This window comes from Chrysoperla carnea, chromosome 2 (assembly GCF_905475395.1).
Source record: "Chrysoperla carnea chromosome 2, inChrCarn1.1, whole genome shotgun sequence".
In the NCBI taxonomy this organism is placed as follows: domain Eukaryota; kingdom Metazoa; phylum Arthropoda; class Insecta; order Neuroptera; family Chrysopidae; genus Chrysoperla; species Chrysoperla carnea.
Genome location: NC_058338.1, coordinates 32440027 through 32458248, shown reverse-complemented (window position 1 = coordinate 32458248; position 18222 = coordinate 32440027). Strand labels below are relative to the sequence as shown.

At 27.8% G+C, this 18222-nt stretch overlaps 2 protein-coding genes across 2 annotated transcripts in view; both read left to right on the top strand.

Moving 5' to 3' along the window:
- Positions 1-7385, top strand: part of LOC123293833 — a 107495-nt gene extending 100110 nt beyond the window's left edge. Inside the window, exon 2 of the mRNA XM_044874768.1 lies at positions 7267-7385. Coding sequence (XP_044730703.1) covers positions 7267-7330 — 64 coding nt within the window. The 3' untranslated portion in view covers positions 7331-7385. The remainder of the gene's footprint in view (positions 1-7266) is intronic.
- A 183-nt stretch (positions 7386-7568) lies between these two features.
- Positions 7569-13375, top strand: LOC123293831 (activating transcription factor 3). The gene is made up of 2 exons (XM_044874766.1): positions 7569-8153; positions 12523-13375. The coding sequence occupies exons 1-2, from the start codon at positions 7581-7583 to the stop codon at positions 13225-13227; spliced, it is 1278 nt and encodes a 425-aa protein (XP_044730701.1). The 5' UTR covers positions 7569-7580; the 3' UTR covers positions 13228-13375.
- The last annotated feature ends 4847 nt before the right edge of the window (positions 13376-18222 follow it).

Below are 18222 nucleotides of genomic sequence, written 5' to 3'. Positions count from 1 at the left end.
AACAAAATAAAAATTTTGTATGAATGCGTGGTAAAAACAAATAACCGACGCATTGTAGTCCCTCGCACAGCAGCTTCTTGCATTTTAGCTGCTGGACTATTTTAAACACAGGTGTAAACAATTTGTATATCATAATATTTAAGAGGATTACAAGTAACTAAACAACTAAACAGCATTAGGTCAATTATATATTGACCTACTGTCCTTAAACAATTTACTTTAAAAAACTATTAATATGTGTGAATATTTAATGAAATGAAGGTGATTTATTTTTATAAGAGTTATTATTTTTTAAAGAGGTGTACCACTAGCAAATAGCCATATTCTAATTTGTATTTTGTCAGATTAATAAAACACATCGACAAACATTAACATTAAATGTGATGTATACTTCGATTTAGTAATAATAAAAATAATTTAAATAAAATGTAAATAAAGGTACTTACTTATTTTTTGATTCATTATTACTTACTTTAAGTAGATATTCTAGTTTTTATAATTGAAGGATATTTAATTTTCACACACTTAATTGGTTTTAATATTTTTATTTAAAACAAGAATTGCTGCTTAGAAATGCAAGCAATAAACCCGATTAACCTAATCTTGTTTGTTTCCATAAAAATAATACAGAAATCTGCATCCCTATATATGTGCAGAAAAAACTATTACTTTTACGAAATAAATACATAAGATGTAAACTCTAATATAGTACAGCCATTTTACAAAGTTTATTCAACAATTTTGCGAAAAATCGATCTCTCTGTAGCAACGATCCTAATTTTATTACTGGGAACAACAAGAAAATTAAGCAATCTTCACTTTAAAATTTATAAAGAAATGCTCTTTTAAAATTAACTAAAAACAACCAAAAAGTGTGCTTTTGAAAATTTTTTTCGAACAGCTTATGAAGATGACATGGAAAAAAAGAGATTTCTTTCTCTTCTTATGTTCTTTATCCTAAATTCCTGAAATAAAATTCATAAAAATTTGTTTATATACAGTTTTATCAAAAAGTAGGAATAAAATATTATTCAAAAAGTATCTACCTGAAAAAAAAGCAGAAAAGTTTTGAAAACAATTTTAAAAAATATTAATTTTTATGTTTAATTCTTTTTTTTGTGTGTATATTTTAATGTCTGATTGATAATTATTATTCCTAATTATTATAATAATTCCTTATGTTATTCCTGAGATCTTAAATATTTTTCATTGTCTTTTTTTTTTGTATGAGAATTTTTAAATTTTTAATGTTCAATTGTATAAAACCTAATTTGAGAATTCTATGTACTTATAATGAAATTTTTTTTGAACTAATTTTATTTGAACTTATTTGTAAAATTCATTAAATATGTGGAAGATTCTCCAGCCTGTATTTTCCTGTCCACGTGATACCTTCCTTATTCCTTTATCAAATTCCAAGATTAACCTCTCGTTTCCTAGCTTATCGTGCTGGCTACTGACGAAAAATAGACACATAGGAAATAATAAAAATGTTCCGCTTAGGAAAAACAAGCTTGAGAAATTATATTAACATTTAATTTTTTTCATTATGCAATTTGTATATCATATTTGTAATAAAATTGCATAAATAAAATAAAAATAAAGTAAATGTCTTATTGAGTTAAAAATTAAATTGTAAAACCATTTGAAAAAGTGTAAAATACTGCTATTTTATCGAGTATTTGCAGGTGGGATTTGAGGAGCAACTTGCAGTTCGCAAATGGAACTCCCGTATATTTAATGATGGCTTGTGTTCGGCAGCATTGTGTCATTTCTAGCAAGCTCGACGACTACATAATTTCCGGGAATGACTCTGTGTCCCCGTACCCATACCAGGTTTACATTCATTTGTTACGCCAGCTCATTTAAGGACGCACGGCAGTCCTGTGCTGCTTTTAAGGTTAGATAGACTAAGCTGAAGGATTTAAGGGCTGCTTGGCTGTCGGTGAGGATTGTAATGTCCCTACACCTAAGGGTGTTCAGTCTTCACATTAACATACCTCATGAATAGCCATTACTTCCGCTTGATACACGTTACAGTGATCCGGCAGCCGAAATGATAGATGCAGATCGAGATCAGTATAAAGATACGACGCTCTTTGACTTAATAAGCTAAGGACGATCGAACTACCTTAAAGAAAACATAAACATAATAGAATATCTTTGGCAGAAAAAGGAAAATTCCAAGGTTAAATAATGAAATTTAAAGCACCAATAATATTCACAATATAATCATTAATATTATTCATATATGTATGTGAATACAGTCACTCATTAATTTATATTTTATGTTTTTTTTTTTTTCAATTTTAATTAACAATATTTTACAAGTTTATCAAGAAGATGAGTGTTGTACTTATAAGCTGTTTTCTTCATCTTGTTTTTTTATTGTAATTTTTCTTACCTTGACATCTTTTGTAATTTAATGTATAGTATAAAGCGAACAATGTAAGAATGTTTCTAAGGGGTGCCGAATTACTTTCCGACTTTTATTTTGTGGATTTGGGTGTTGATGACAGATAGGGGAAGTTCGTCTAAAATGACCCCCCTAAGAAAAAATGTAATTTACAGCCAAACTATTCGATATATTTACAACGTCGAAATATTTTCGAATTCTTTATTCAAATGTTACAATATTAGAATGTTAATTTCTTTTTATCTGTTCAAATTTTTAGAACTATTCAATATTTCTCATAAGTTATCGTTTTGACCGACCTTGTAAGGATAGTGGATAAAATGATCCCATTGCATTTTTTATCAAACAGTTCACATAAAATATTAACTATTCTTTTACATTGCATCGAAGATTAGTATGAAAACAAACTGGTAAATTCATCTTAATCAACACATTCAAGACCCGTTACATGATGGGGGATCATTTTATCTATTATATCAACAAAATTGAGTTTGTTTGAATTTTCGTTACTTGCCTCTAGATCAAAATGACATAAATAATGTGATGTGATATATATGATTTATTCTGTCCAAATAGTATATTTCTTAAAGACGCTCTAGTAAATCAGTTCGCCGATTTCTAACCAAAAGTAGTAATCATCTTTCGCGATCTTGTAGAGCGCCTCATCTCACAAACTAATACTTCTTATAAAAAGTAGCTCTAAGCCTTTTTAACTTTCCAGTCTTCGAAAGTTCATGTATACGGTCCGAAAATCCAATTCGTAATTTTCAGTATAACTTTACGTTTTATAGCCAGGCACATGTATTAGCACCACTTTTAGATAAGTTTGTGTGTGTACGCATATGTCTGTGGGTGGGTTCGGAGACAATTTTCATTCACAATTTCTCGTAAATGAAAAGTAATAGCAATCTCAGATTTACGATTAGAAATTTTTCTGTTGATATTATGAAACTGGAAATTTTTATAATTAGTACAGTTGTAGAAAATCACTTAAGCAATAAATTATACCCTGATTTTTTCTTTACACTAATAATAACAGAAATATTCACAATAATTAATTTTATGAATTTCTATAAAAGCTAACATTAAACAAATATTTTTCTTCTTGCACAAAAAGTACGTATTTCACCTCTAACCTACACATTTCTGTTTCAACTTAATAATTAATAATGCAGTCTTATAAAAAGTTGGGAAAGTCATTTTCATCATCTAGGAAATTGAATGTGTGGACCATAAAAATTATTGCACTCTCATTAACGGCTTGTTTCTAAAATATTATCTCTATGTATTATATTTAAGGCCAAGAAAACGTTAAAAAAAGACGCGTACGTCGATTTTTCAGAGAACAATTTTCTTAGTGCTGTGTATTTAAATTGCAGCATCTATTAAGTTTTTTTTTTTAATGTTAAATCTATTTTATTATATTAGAATGCTATTGAAATTAAAAAATTTACTTGAATATAAATTACATATCAAACTAAGCCCCAAGTTATTTGATTTGATTCCATATACGTTCTATAGAAATATTTTTACATTGAAATAAATTAATATTGAAGGAAGATTGTAAAAGTATGTGTAAGAAAAATAATTCATACAACAAGTTAGTGATACCTATTTCATAACTTATCTAAATTGATCAATACCGTGTTTGTATATAATATACAATTTTAATAAATAATAAAAAATCATATTTACTACTAGCTGTGAACCAATCAAAGTCAAAACCATCAAAACTGTCCTATACAATATTGACAGTAAAGATTGATGGTTGAAACTAATTTTATAAATACATATTTATTGCTAAATAGCAGAAACAAATTCTATGCAAAAGAAATGCCAATTATGATTGTTATTCAAATCTAACTCTAAACAAGTGAAAACCAACAATTGACTGAGTTAATTGTTGAAATACCATGTAAAGACAGTGTTGATTACTCTGTGACATTACACATACATATATGTAACACATATATAACTTATATACCCATATAATACACACTATACAATTTGCGCATAATTTGCGCTTTCACGGGTAAACAGTTATGTATACGAAAAAATGTTTCAAATAAAAGTTGTTAATTTTTTATAAGGAACATTTTTTACATTTAAACTTTTGTTCTTTACTTTAACGGTTTACAAGATGGGTCCTATGGACCCAAGACCCAATTGACCTATGTTGCTCATTTACGAACTCGACCTCACTTTTTACGTCCTAAGCACGCTATAAAAATTGACTTGATATGTCTTTTCGATTTTGAGTTATCGTGATGACAGACGGACAGACAGACGACAGACAGACAGACAACTGGAAATGGACTAATAAGGTGATTTTATGAACTAAACCAAAATTTTGTTCGTAGTATCAATATTTTTAAGCGTTACAAACTTGGGACAAAACTTAGTATACATTGGTATATTTCTTATACATGGTATAAAAAGTGTTGGTGTTACGTGTTGGTAAATTATTTATCGTATAGCTTTTATTTTCCCTGTACACGACATATCAAGCTTCTGAAGCCAACCGTACATAAAGATACGAAAAATCCATCTCGAATGCTATCTTTAATTTCAAATCACTTTGACGTTTTTTCAATTTTCTTCTTACGTCAAAAAAAAAAACAGCAATTATAAATAATTTTCTGTAAATCGGACGTTCTTTGGTTCTACAATGAAATATAAGAAAATTTGTTTCATGGTATTGACAAATGAAACAATCTGTAGCCTAAAATTCTTTAAATCTCTACTCATAGAATAGACAAGTTTTTACTATGAATTATTAAAAACCTATGTATGATTAAAAAATAGTGAAATTATTAAACTATATTCCTTTTTTCTTCCCGCCGCTTCCACAATATTTTGAAAGGGGATAAATTTAATTAATTTAAAGTAGATTTTTATTTAATAAACACATAACTTCTGGATTTTTCCTAAAAATTTCCTGGATTTTAGGTTTTCCGAAAATGAATACGAAAATTATAGGTGTGTCTATCTTACTCTTAATTAATTTCGATTATTGCCCCAATTTCCTAGATTGTATTATATAAATACGAATTTTGACTACCAAGTGGTCATCATCAGTATGAAACTTGGCATAGTTGTCCATTATTATATCATAATTAACCAGTTAAATTTTTAGGGGCCTTCAGAGAACTGAAAATCTGAACGTCCAGTTTTGTGAAATAAAATAAAATTTTTTCCAGTTCTCTGAAGGCCCCTAAAAATTTAACTGGTTAAGTATGATATAATAATAGACAACTATGCCAAGTTTCATTAAATTCTGAATGCAAAGTCTATTACCGATAGTACTACCTTAAAAGCATTTTTCAAAAAACTATCTTATTGTAAATAAAAAATTAAAGTTTTTTGTATCCTACTTAGAACAACCAATCAAAGCCAATCAAAGTAGCTAAATTACTGTTAAAATCTAAACGAATAACAAGTTCCCTGATAAAAAAGTCCGATACATAAATTGGAAAATTTCCAATTAAATTCATTGGAACAAATGGGATTCAGTTGGGAACAAAATTTCCAAATCATTCCAATTAATTTCATTGGAACCAATTAAAAATTTTAAATCCAATTTTAAGAGAGATGAATGGAAAAATTTTTTTATTCATTCCAATCAAAACTTTTTTAATGGTTTCGTCGGATTTAATTGGAAAATATTCAAAAAAATTATTTTTAAAAATCTGGTTTTTTTGAAAACATGAAATAATATTTTTATGCAATGTGCACATGTCTATACGTTGTTACGGTTGCCTAGATATAGATCAAATTAAAATAAAATTCTCGCCCATAGAACATTGTAAATATTTTGGGAGAAATATAAAAATAAAAAAATAATAACTTTACCTAATGAACCTTATTCGTGGTTTTTATTCAGTTAATTAGCGTTGAAAAACTAATAAAAATTTATAGTAGAATAATTTTACTTCAGTTGCATTATGCTTTATGATAAAACATTCATTTCTTTCTTTTTAATAATTTTTAAGTGTTGTATTTTATTTAAAGAATTATAAATTAGGGAAAAATTCTTGACCGCTATTTGATTTTGAATAAATATTGACTTAATACCCTCCTAAGCAAAAAAAAACAAACTCCGGGAATAAGTAACTAATGATTACTTAATTAAGCTAATAGAACACAATTAGGTAAAATATTACGATAGGGTGCAGTTTCTATTATTTTTCAAGAGTTATTGCTTTAGATAATACAATAGAAATGTGGAGAACTAGTAAATTGTATAAGGACAATTTAAAAGTGTAATTGATGTCTTTTCTTTCCTTAAGCGCACATTAATTTTTTATGGGAAACTACTAAGATAGTGTTGAACTTCGATTTCAAACAATAGTAGTTTTCTTAACCACTAATTTGTATTATCCTTTCTGGCAGAAAAATTTTCTTAACGTTTATTTAATTGAAATTTAATATTTGGATTAAATAAATACACTACAGAAACAATGATTGAAACAACAATTAAAATTTTATAAGTCTTTATTTTTCAACAATTGAAAAAAATTTAAATACACAATACAATAATTATAGTATAGTACGTACTATACTGCTACTTAATAACTTATGACAACTTTTAAATTATAATTACTTACCGTTAATTTTTTACATTTTAAAGATAAAGTTTTGTACGATATACAACTAGTCATAACGACATTATTATTAAGGTACTTCTGCGATTACCCCTCGTACTACGCATTTTTGCACTCGTTGTGCAAATTTCGTATTCGTACGTTAATAATGCTCTTATGCCACTTGTGTCGTAAATAACTATTTAAAAACTGATAATATTAAATTAATAAAAATTAATGTTTTCTTTTTTTTTTTTTTTGTTACAGAACGTCGCCTACTCTAAGAGATTCGTCGATGTACATGAACACTATTGGACGAACATACAGATAAAGCCTGTGAAAACACTTTAAAACAAATATTTTAAAATTAATGTTCCTGTTTTTTTTATTATTGTGAATCAACCAGAAGATAAATTATATAAAATATTGTGTTAAAAAAAAAAAGAACTTTTATCAAAATAATCTTCCTCCTAAAAATAAAACGCCTCTCTTAATCAGTGATAAACAATTAAAGCATATCTTTAATGTGCTAGTGATATTTTCTTGAGTGCCTAATTTTGTAAAAAAAAGAATATATAAAAATGTATAATTTAAATGTAAACGTTAGTAGTAGCAATAGTGGTAGTTTAAATACTACAAGTAATCAACTTTCAGTTGTAAATAATTTGTTAGCTGTTGAAAATGCTGCAAATACACCACGAACACCAGAAATATTAAACACATTAATTGCATTAACAAATCCATTAGATAATTATGATTTTAATGATACATCACGATCAACCAAATCTATACAAAATAATAAAATATCATCATATAATCCAGCATTTGCGAATGATTCGAGTAATTCATCCGGGAGTCAAACGGAATCACCAACATCACAGGCCAGCGTACAACATACATGTTCACAATTAATCAAAGCCGGTCTTAAATTATCAATACAATCGAAACGAAAATTTAGTGGTGATTCAGGAGGTGGCGGTGGTGGTGGTGCTGGTGTTGGAGGTGCGAGTAATGGTTGTGGTAGTACCAGTGGTGGAGATTTTTTGGATTTAGATGCAAATAATCCAAAAAAACGTAAATTAGGAAGTATTAAAGGTGAAATCACTGGTAGCGAAGATGAATATGATAATCAGTTAATATCACCACAACAAGGGGTAAGTATTTCAACTTTTAACGAGTGTCTCACTCTAAAAACTAATTAGAACGCCATGCAATTTTCCATTACATATATATAAAGTTTTCGTTGCCACTAACCAAATATGTTTTTGGTGAAAATCGAAAGAATCTACACTTCTGCACTTGTTTTATAGGCTAGAAATGCGTCTGATTCACTGGATAATTCCAAAATTTAAAAGGACCTTGCCTTTAAAATAACATCTTAACATAATATTTTTATGCCCTCCCCTTTGGCTTTACTTTGCCCCCATTAACATTATCTTTATCTTAGGGCTGTATCAACTTTAAAACAAATATCATCGCATAATATCATTAACCGCCCTCTCCCATTAACCCCCCCTCGCCTACCTCCTCCTACTTCTCTCTACATCATCTTTACTTCCCATCTTTGTATCATGAGACAGCCTACGGAAAAATTTGAAAACTAGAAAAGAACGACTCTAGCTCCTTAGTGATTTTAATAAGAATTATCATGATCAGTTAGTAAACAACTTATCTGCTTTATACCCTGTATATATGAAACATATGTATATCAAGATATAATAAGTTTAGTCTCAAGTTTGTAACGCTTAGAAATATTGTGATACGAGCAAAATTGTGGTATAGGTGTTCATAAAATCACTTAATTGGTCCATTTCTGGTTGTCAAACCGTAATCACGATAGCTCAAAAACGAAAAGAGATATGAAGCTGATAATTTTTAAAGCATGCTCAGAACGTAGAAAGTGAGTCTTGGATATGTAGGACCAATCTTGAAACCCGTTAAAGAGAGAACAAAAGTTTAAATGTAAAAAAATGTTCCTTATAAAAAAATAAATAACTTATGTTTGAAACATTTTTTCCTAAACATCACTGTTTGCCTGAAAGGGCAAAAATTAGGACAAAGCTTTGATGTCCATGACCGAAAGGCAACTATTTATTTGGTTTTGTTTTACTCTTCTAATTTATAAAAACTAATGCAAACACTGACATTCAGCACTGTCTATACATGGTATTTTAACAATTAACTCAGTCAATTGTTTGTTTTTACTTGTTTATTCTCTAATACATACTCCATTTTCTTACGCCCGCTACTTTGTCTACAATTAATTAAGATGAAAACAAATCTAGCAAACAATATTTTTACTTTACGCATATTGGCACTAGAATCAGCCAAATGTAAATGAATCAATAACAAAAAAGTCTAAAAATACATTACGGCTACTTTTATTTCATTCATATTGGCACAAAATATGTAGATATTTAGATATTAGTTTTCTAAATAATGCACGGTTACTAATTATTAATTAACTTTTACCATTATCTTGATTAATTTTTAACTTTCTTAACCTACCACTCAACTCTCGTTACAATAAATGAAATAAAAAAATTCAAAGCTTGTTAAAATAAAATGATTAAAGTAAATCTATTGTTGCCAAACAGCCATTCAAATTTATCAATTATGAATACATGTTATACTGTAACTTCGATTGCGAGTAAAGCTACAAGAGAGTTAACATTTATCCACCATAAGATAATCTGTATCTGTGCACAAACAGTCAGAATAGAAATGGCTATTGAAATTGAAATGTTTTATCTAGAAGTTTTTGCTACAAAAAATCATAAAAGACCACGCACAAGTTAGATGTAATCTGCATTTCGGTCAAACTTTTTCAAAATTTAGGAAATGATAGATCCCATGGTCACAAGTCATGAAAATGACAGGATTTCAAGTTATCGCGAAATTAAAGTTAGAAAATGCAATCATTTGTATAAAAAAATTATTGTAATTTAATTGTCAAAAATCAAACGTATATATGTAGCTGAAAATATTGATCTAAACAATTCATATTATTGATCTACTGAACATTTAACGCTGCTTCTTCTTTGAATTTCGTAACATATTCTTCAAAAAAACAAGAATTAAAAAACAACACCCTTACAATAAAAAACATACGTATGCATGTAGTTATACATATCTGTATATGTATTTGCCTATACACACATAGGCATGTATTATACAAATGAGTACATTTTCCAACTTGAATATAACTATAACATGAAATCCTGCTATTTTCATGATTTGTGACTATGAGAACTTTTCTTTAGAATAGAATTAGAACTTAAACTAGCATTAAATAAAAGTTTGATCGAAATGTAATGATTGCAACAACAAAATTTTGTTTATAATCTCATATTCCGTGTTTATATAAGTTACAATAAACAATTTCCCCAATTTTAGAATACTCCTTCATAACATAGGCTCACAGGGTTTATTTCAATGCACTTTTAAGAAAATCTCGTAAAAGTAACACAAAAGCTGTTATAATTGTTACCTAATAATAAATAAACATTCTAATTATGTATATTATGTAATGAATATATCTATTTGTCGGTATCATTTTTGATCTACACATATATAGACAGAAGGTGCCTATATTGTCTTCGTATAATACCAAATCAATCCAAAAATAATTAATATTTTATTGACTGCTAAATAAAAAATATTAAAATATTAATAGGTTTTATACAGAGTAATTTTTTAAAACGTTTCCAACAATTTTTTTCAAAAACGGATTGGAATATAAAAAAATTTTAATTTTATTTTCGAAAGAAAATAAAAAAAAATCTAGTTTTATTTTCCGAGAGTGCCTTCTTGTGTAAATGACTTCTTTGCCTCAAAAAAATTAACTTTTGATTCATTTTTTTCCTAGACCTCAATTTTTGGTACCAGATTTTACGGATTTTTAAGAATTTAACCCGGAAGACCCACTAGGAAAATAAAACTAGATACATTTTTTTCATTCCCTTCGAAAATTAGAAGACCCGTACTTTACTTTTTTTTTATTTTCAATCTGTTTTTGAAAAAAATAATTAGAAACTTTTTAAAAAATCACCCTGTATGAACATCGTATTAAGTAATAATAAACTATAATTTCCTGTCATGTATGTCTGTTGTTTATAATTCTAATTAATTACCCGTAAATTATTATATTTGCAAATTATTTATGCGTTTTACATATTTAAACATTATAGGATGTCCCAAAATTGTATTCACTAGCGACGATTATGCTATTTTACCAAAAGCTTATATTTAATTCAAATTACAGTCGGCAGATTTCACTCGACGATTTTCTTAATTATGCGTCCGAAACTACGAAATATGTAAAAATTAAGAGGTATGTAGCGGAAAAATAAAAAAGCCACAAACGATGTAAGTAAGTTTTACATCGTTTCCATCCTTTAGCCACTTGGAGGTCTTTTGTAGATCGACTTTCTCGTGTGTATTCTAGATAATACAAGACCACCACGGATAAAGTCGTTTATATTTTTTATTCAATTATCTTATTAACCTATCGTTGTGCCCTATACCCAAAATAATCCAACATTTTTAATCGTATATAACTCAACTAAACGCATTTAAGCAACATTCGAAATGCGAACCTTATTTAACATATTGCTTGAACGGCAACTTTACTTTCTCGGCAAGTAAATACGTTGCCCTCTTCACAGAATACGTTTTTTCAATTCGTCCTTCGTATTCTAAAATTACCACCGAAAGTATGGTAACGAAGTCTACCTAGCAACGCTGGAATTAAGAAAGTAAGAATAGTTATCCTAATATACCTAAGTAAATATTATTCTTTAATATAATTAGTAATAAAAATTACCTAAGTTTTGAACATAATAATCAAAGCCACGTTTGAATAATCTGAAAACCTGTTAGATTTAGGACACACAATACCTCAAAACACAACATCAAATTAAAAACAAAAATATTCTGTTTGGTATTTAACAATAGACTAAGTTCCGCAATACTTATTTTCGTTAATTATATAATTATAATTTACGTATGTAAAATATTGTCCATTGTTTTCTGTTTATGACAAAGTTATAAATAGGATTGGATAAACCCGAATGAACTATATCTTAACTACCAGGAAGAAGAAATTTAAAATAGTTAACATATGCTTGTGTATATTATGTTGTCGCCATGAATCGAAAAATATTTCATATGTATGTATCATTTCTAAGCAACCCTTCTATATTTTTTATGTTGTGAGGCAGGTTTTGCTTGGAATATTTTCAACAATGATCAACTTTGAAAACACTTTCTCTCTAAAATCAGTCAATTAATTCTTCAATTTTCCTCAATTTTAATAAAAAAAAATTTATCAAATGATTGTACAATTCAATACTCAGATAACGCGAAAAAAAAACATACTACACCGGCATTTAATTGAAAATTATTAAAAGTGCATTGGTTCACATTTCTCATATTACAGGATAGGTACCAAATAATCGATTAGGCAATCCTTTGTATATGTAAACATTAAAAAATTTAATTAATAATTTTATTTTTTTCTAGTTAACTCCTGAGGACGAAGAACGTCGCAGAAGACGTCGCGAACGAAACAAAATAGCAGCTACGAAATGTCGATTGAAGAAACGCGAAAAAACTGTTAATCTTGTCCAAGAATCAGAAACATTAGAAACACAAAATATAGAATTAAAAACACAAATACAACAATTAGAAACACAACGACGTCGACTTACTGATATGCTATCAATGCACACACCAGCATGTGTTAAAAATCGTAATAATAACAATAATACAAATGGAACACCACCTGGAGGACACCATCATTACGACACAAACTCAAATGATTATTTACATGCTGGTGGCTACGAACATCAACCACATTCCGACGATTGTAATTCAACGGTAGCAACCATAATCACAAGTATACCATCAATCACCACTTTATCCAATACAAATTTGAACAACCCAACCATTACGACTTATCATAACACAACCCGTCCTTCATCCGTGGACATTCCGTTAACATATAGTCATCATTTAGATCCGTATGGTGATGATCAATATACCGATACAAAACCTGTTATTATTGTCAACGAACCAGGTGATAATTATTCGACGCAACAATTAACAGATTTGGATAGTCCTAATACTCCATACCAATATAGTCATTGTCATAATTACGACACTAATACAGGCCAAAATTCACAAGGCTATAGTAATTCTGGTATGGATAACGGATGTATGGCATGATAATTATAACTTAGGAAGGATATACTCGGATCATAACGTAACCTTCAAAATATAAATCTTTAGAATATAGAATTATCAATATTTTTATAGAAATAAAGTCACCGTACATTTTTAGAATTATTTGCAACAAAGGGCGCCACGCCAAGTCCTTGGTTAGGTCAAAAATATTAAGAAAACGCAATGTCGAGAAAACTTATCATTATAAGTAAAAGGCACCGAAGCTAGATATCCCAAAAATGGAATTTAGGGATTTATCAATTTTAATTCGCTACCTAAGGCCTAGGCCAGCACAAATTTTTACTTTGTTGCAAATAATTCCATATGTAATGTACGCTGACTTTATCCTTATTAACAGAGTGTAGAAGTATTAACTGAACTAATAATTAAATTGTTCACCCAGGATGGTGTAAGTAATTGCCTTACTAAAGTGTTGCTTAGTTAATACTTAAATGCTCTTAAAACGCACAATAAAAAAAATACCGAAATACGCATGTATCGAAAACATTCCGTTTTGAATATTTTCGATATATGATTATTAAAAATTACCAAATTCGTTGAAAAAATATATATTTTTATAATTAGTTCATAGTATATTTAATAAATTAAAAATTATTTCTCTTTTGTATGATGGCTTTTTACTTATTTAACTGCCAATTTATTTGAAAAATACAAAAATATTTTAGTAATCACAATTTGCGATCTCAGGCAACCTTAAGAAGCGGTATTTGTTTTCTAAAATGAGATCAAGGGTTGTGTTATTATGAATTAAAAAATCTTAATTCATAAAAATGGCAGTCCACTATTGTCGTTTGAGATCGCCAATCAAAAAACATGCATAACCTGAACTTTCATTAAATAAAAAGCATTTACAAATATACAAGGTATGTTATGCCAGTCAAGGCAGCCATAAAACGGCTAGTATAGCTAAAAAAACAAAACGGCTTCGTTTTGCAATGGTAGTCCTCCAGTATTCAATATCCATTAGCCGTCGCATACCTTGTTTATTTGTCCAAAAAAAAATAAGATATTAAACCGCTCTTTAAGTGTTATATTTAATTTTGGACCCATGTGGCTTTATTTTTTCTATTGCTTGTACCTTTTTCACAGACATTTGTATACATTTTTTTAAATTAGTTTGTTATACCTATATTAATTAATATTTGTTTTAGTATTTATTCTGGATTTTTATTCTGGAATGTTCTATATATATAATTAACTTTTTTAAAGATGGCTATTGTTGTAGATATTTTTTTAAATCAAAATTTAAAAGTTGCATTAAAAGAAAATTTAATCAGCGGTAATTGGACTAGAACACAAACCGTTCGATTGATTTGATTGAATTTTCAGAATGCAATCATTAAATATATTTTATGACGAATTAAGATAACAATAATCATCCTTAAAGACTTTACCATATCGTGTACCTTTACTAAAAAAATTTAAAAGTACGTATATTTATTAAATACCCGACTACCGTAATTAGATAGTTTACATAATAAGCTGATTATTTAGGTGCTATTGTAATATCATTTTATAAAAATGATGTTATATAATTTTATTTTAAAAAAAGGTGCACAAATTTTAATTATTAATATAATATCTTACATTCCCTAACGAAACACATGAATTCATGTGTTATAAAAACAAAAATTATTAAATTTTATTTTCAAACATATAACATTTGTAACCAGAAAAACAAAAATTGTAATTCGCAAAATACAAATTCGAAAATTTCGTTAAGAAAGAAAGGCTTGGCCTACTCAAATCAAAAACAGTAAAACTAGAAAAAATAAAATTTATAGACAACATTAATGTGTAACATCACGGAGCTACCATGTAAAAGCTTTTTTTCAAAACTAGAATTTATAAGAACAAATAATCTCAAAAATAGGATAATTGTTTATTAAGTGCAATTGTAGTACGTTTTATTGATCACTGATGGCGTTCTTACGTTTAAAATACGAAAACTGAATACTTCAGAAAATCAACATTGACCAATCAAACGTTAAACCAAAACCGTACCATTGAATTAAAAAATTATCCTATTGCCTGAGATTTTATGGTTTCTTCTGGATACAAATGGCCTTAAATAGAATTTTGAAAATAAAATTCATTCCAAGGAAGTTTAGACGTATAAAAAACAAATACTGTTAAGAATAAATGAACATTGTGATAATAAAATATATGAAAAAAAGCTTTGCTGCCATTTAAAAATTATTTTTGAAAAAATTTGCTAACATAATTTCTTCAAATTAAATTTGATGTTTCACTTTTTTTTTTGTATTTTATAAAAATAAAACGGCATTTTTATTTCATTTATTTAATAATTCGAAATGCAGAATTTTTACCGAACTATACGCAATATTCTTTACATGTGCACTAGCAATTTGCGTATAAAAACTAATTCTGATCATATTTCGATTATTTTATATATGAAATTAAAAGCATAAATATATAAGAATACTTTTGTACTTTTAACTTGGTTTTTAAAAATACCGAAGTATTCATAAGTTATAGATCTGCGAGATTAGTTTGCTTTAGCTCTTTTATATGTAGTTCACATATTAAGCAGTTTAAAATAAACATATTCACTTTAGTGTGGATTTGGTATGTTTTTTTTTTGTCGTAGACTGATGATTGTTAATTGAAAACTTTCGGAATTTAATAGTATTACATTATTCAGTCTATTTAAAACACAATACACAATTAAAAAATAATTTCTATATTCAAAAATAACCTAAAAAGCACATTTGACGCTATGTTGTATAATAATACACATATGCGCATGTTTGTTAGTCATAATAGAAGTAGTTGTCATCTGAGTTCACCATAGACTTTAATCAAATAGACTGACAGTGGTATATTATAAGATAATAATTATCTTATAATCATTATAATAACGTATCTAGAGTATAGTCTGATATCGCACCATGGATCGAAAGTCGATTAAAATTGATTTTAATGAAAATTACTATCCGACAGTAAATAAATTTCGTGAGATCATCAGTTCGAATTTCATGAGAATAACTGTTAAATTTTTTATATATTTTAACACCAAGTGTAGTTAACCACGATATAATATTAGCTGAAGGATACCTGTGGGTGCGTGATTTTATTATGCTCTCAAACTTATATCAAAGTTTCATAGTAACTACCATAATGAAATGAAAATAAATTGAGGATCAGTTGCACCATTCATGTTATCGCTACAAAAGTTAATTAAATAATTCTGGTTTACTTAACGCTAATATAGAATGATGGAACGTAGCCTGAAACAATTTATTTAAAAGTTCCAAAATTAAGAAAGTTTTTTTTACCAATTAATTCAAAAATTTTTTAAATACACATAACCACACTAATTAGTAATTATTATAAAGGGTGCGAAAACTTTGTAAAACTAAAATATTACCCTAAAAATCACAAATAATTTTTTAATATGTAAATAAAATTTTATTAAAAAAATGTTATAATATAATAATTGTATTACTTTGTTATTTTTTTAAAAATGGAAAACTTAAAAAACAAAGCTTATATCGTATTTTGTAACGATTTTATTTTTTAATAAAAATTATTTAATTTTGAACAGTTGTACCTGTTCAAAAACGGGTTCTAATTTTTATTTTTTGTGTTATTCAATAATAATTTATATAAAATATGTTTATTATGATATTCATAAAATAAAAATGTTACCGAACACCATTCATAAATTTGTTTTTAAAAATTTTTTATGAATATTTTATAAAATCAAAAGTATGCATTTTAATTTTCGTAAATAAACTTCATACTTTTCATAATTATATTTTGTTTTATTTTATTTCCTCTTTCCTTTAATTCTCTGAAAACATTTTTACCTTCAAAGTGACTATACCGATTATATATTATATATATATATATATATATATTATTGACCGATTGAACGTAATTATGAAGAATGTAACAAAAAAAACTGGCCAAACACTATGAAATGAATATCTATAACATAAAAAATAATATTTTATTTTATAAGCCATCCCAGTGTCTGCCAATAGTTTCAACCATAGATAAAATATCGGTTTCAACTTTGTCACCAGTGAACTTAGATCAATTTACCAAAAATCCTCAAGATTGGGTGATAAAAAGGCTTATTTATGTTGAATTCCCATCAAAGTGACATACGTTAACAAATGACTGCACAATGAACTCTATGAATTTTTTAATGAACCATAGATTTTGTTACCATATTAGTTTGTTTCTTTTGTATATTACAATATTTACACTCGGTGTAAGAAGAAAATGATATTGCTATCTAGTGTATTAGAAAAAAATTATAATCATCTTTTGTACTTACTGAGTATATAAAATACATTGATTTATAACGTTTAGATAAAGGATCCCATGTATTGAAATTTGAAACTAGAACTAGAACTAATAACTCATGTATCATGCGTTGAAAAGTTTTATTAAGCTCTCAGCCACTCAATCTGAGGCGCTGGGGATGCTTCAATACAATCAATATAGAGTTTAATACATTTCTTTTTTAATCAGATGGATGCTCTCTCAATTTAAAGTGAGGTATTATGCATGAGGAATTAACTCGACTCGAATGAAAAGCGCCTAATTTGCGACTTCTCGCCCAAACTCAAAAATAGGAGCGTATCCATGAAAAAAATCGCCCAATTCGCGATAAATCGCCCCATCTGGCAACCCTGTAAAAAACCACTGTTCTAATGTACATTCGGGTTGGCCACCTAAACAATGGACCGCCTAATTTTCCTATCATCTAAGATTTGGAAAACATTTTTTTTCTTTAATCTAGAATGTTTTCAATAACTGTTATTTTCAGTAACTATGTCTCAACTTGAAGTCAACAAAAATTCATTCTTATATAGCATGTTTTAGTTTCGTTTGACATCAATATCACCCTTTAACTAATAATAACAATTATTAGTTATCAACATAACTCTTTGTGGTGGTAAAAAGTGGTTGTCTCGTGAAGCCACTTATAAGGGATTAGGG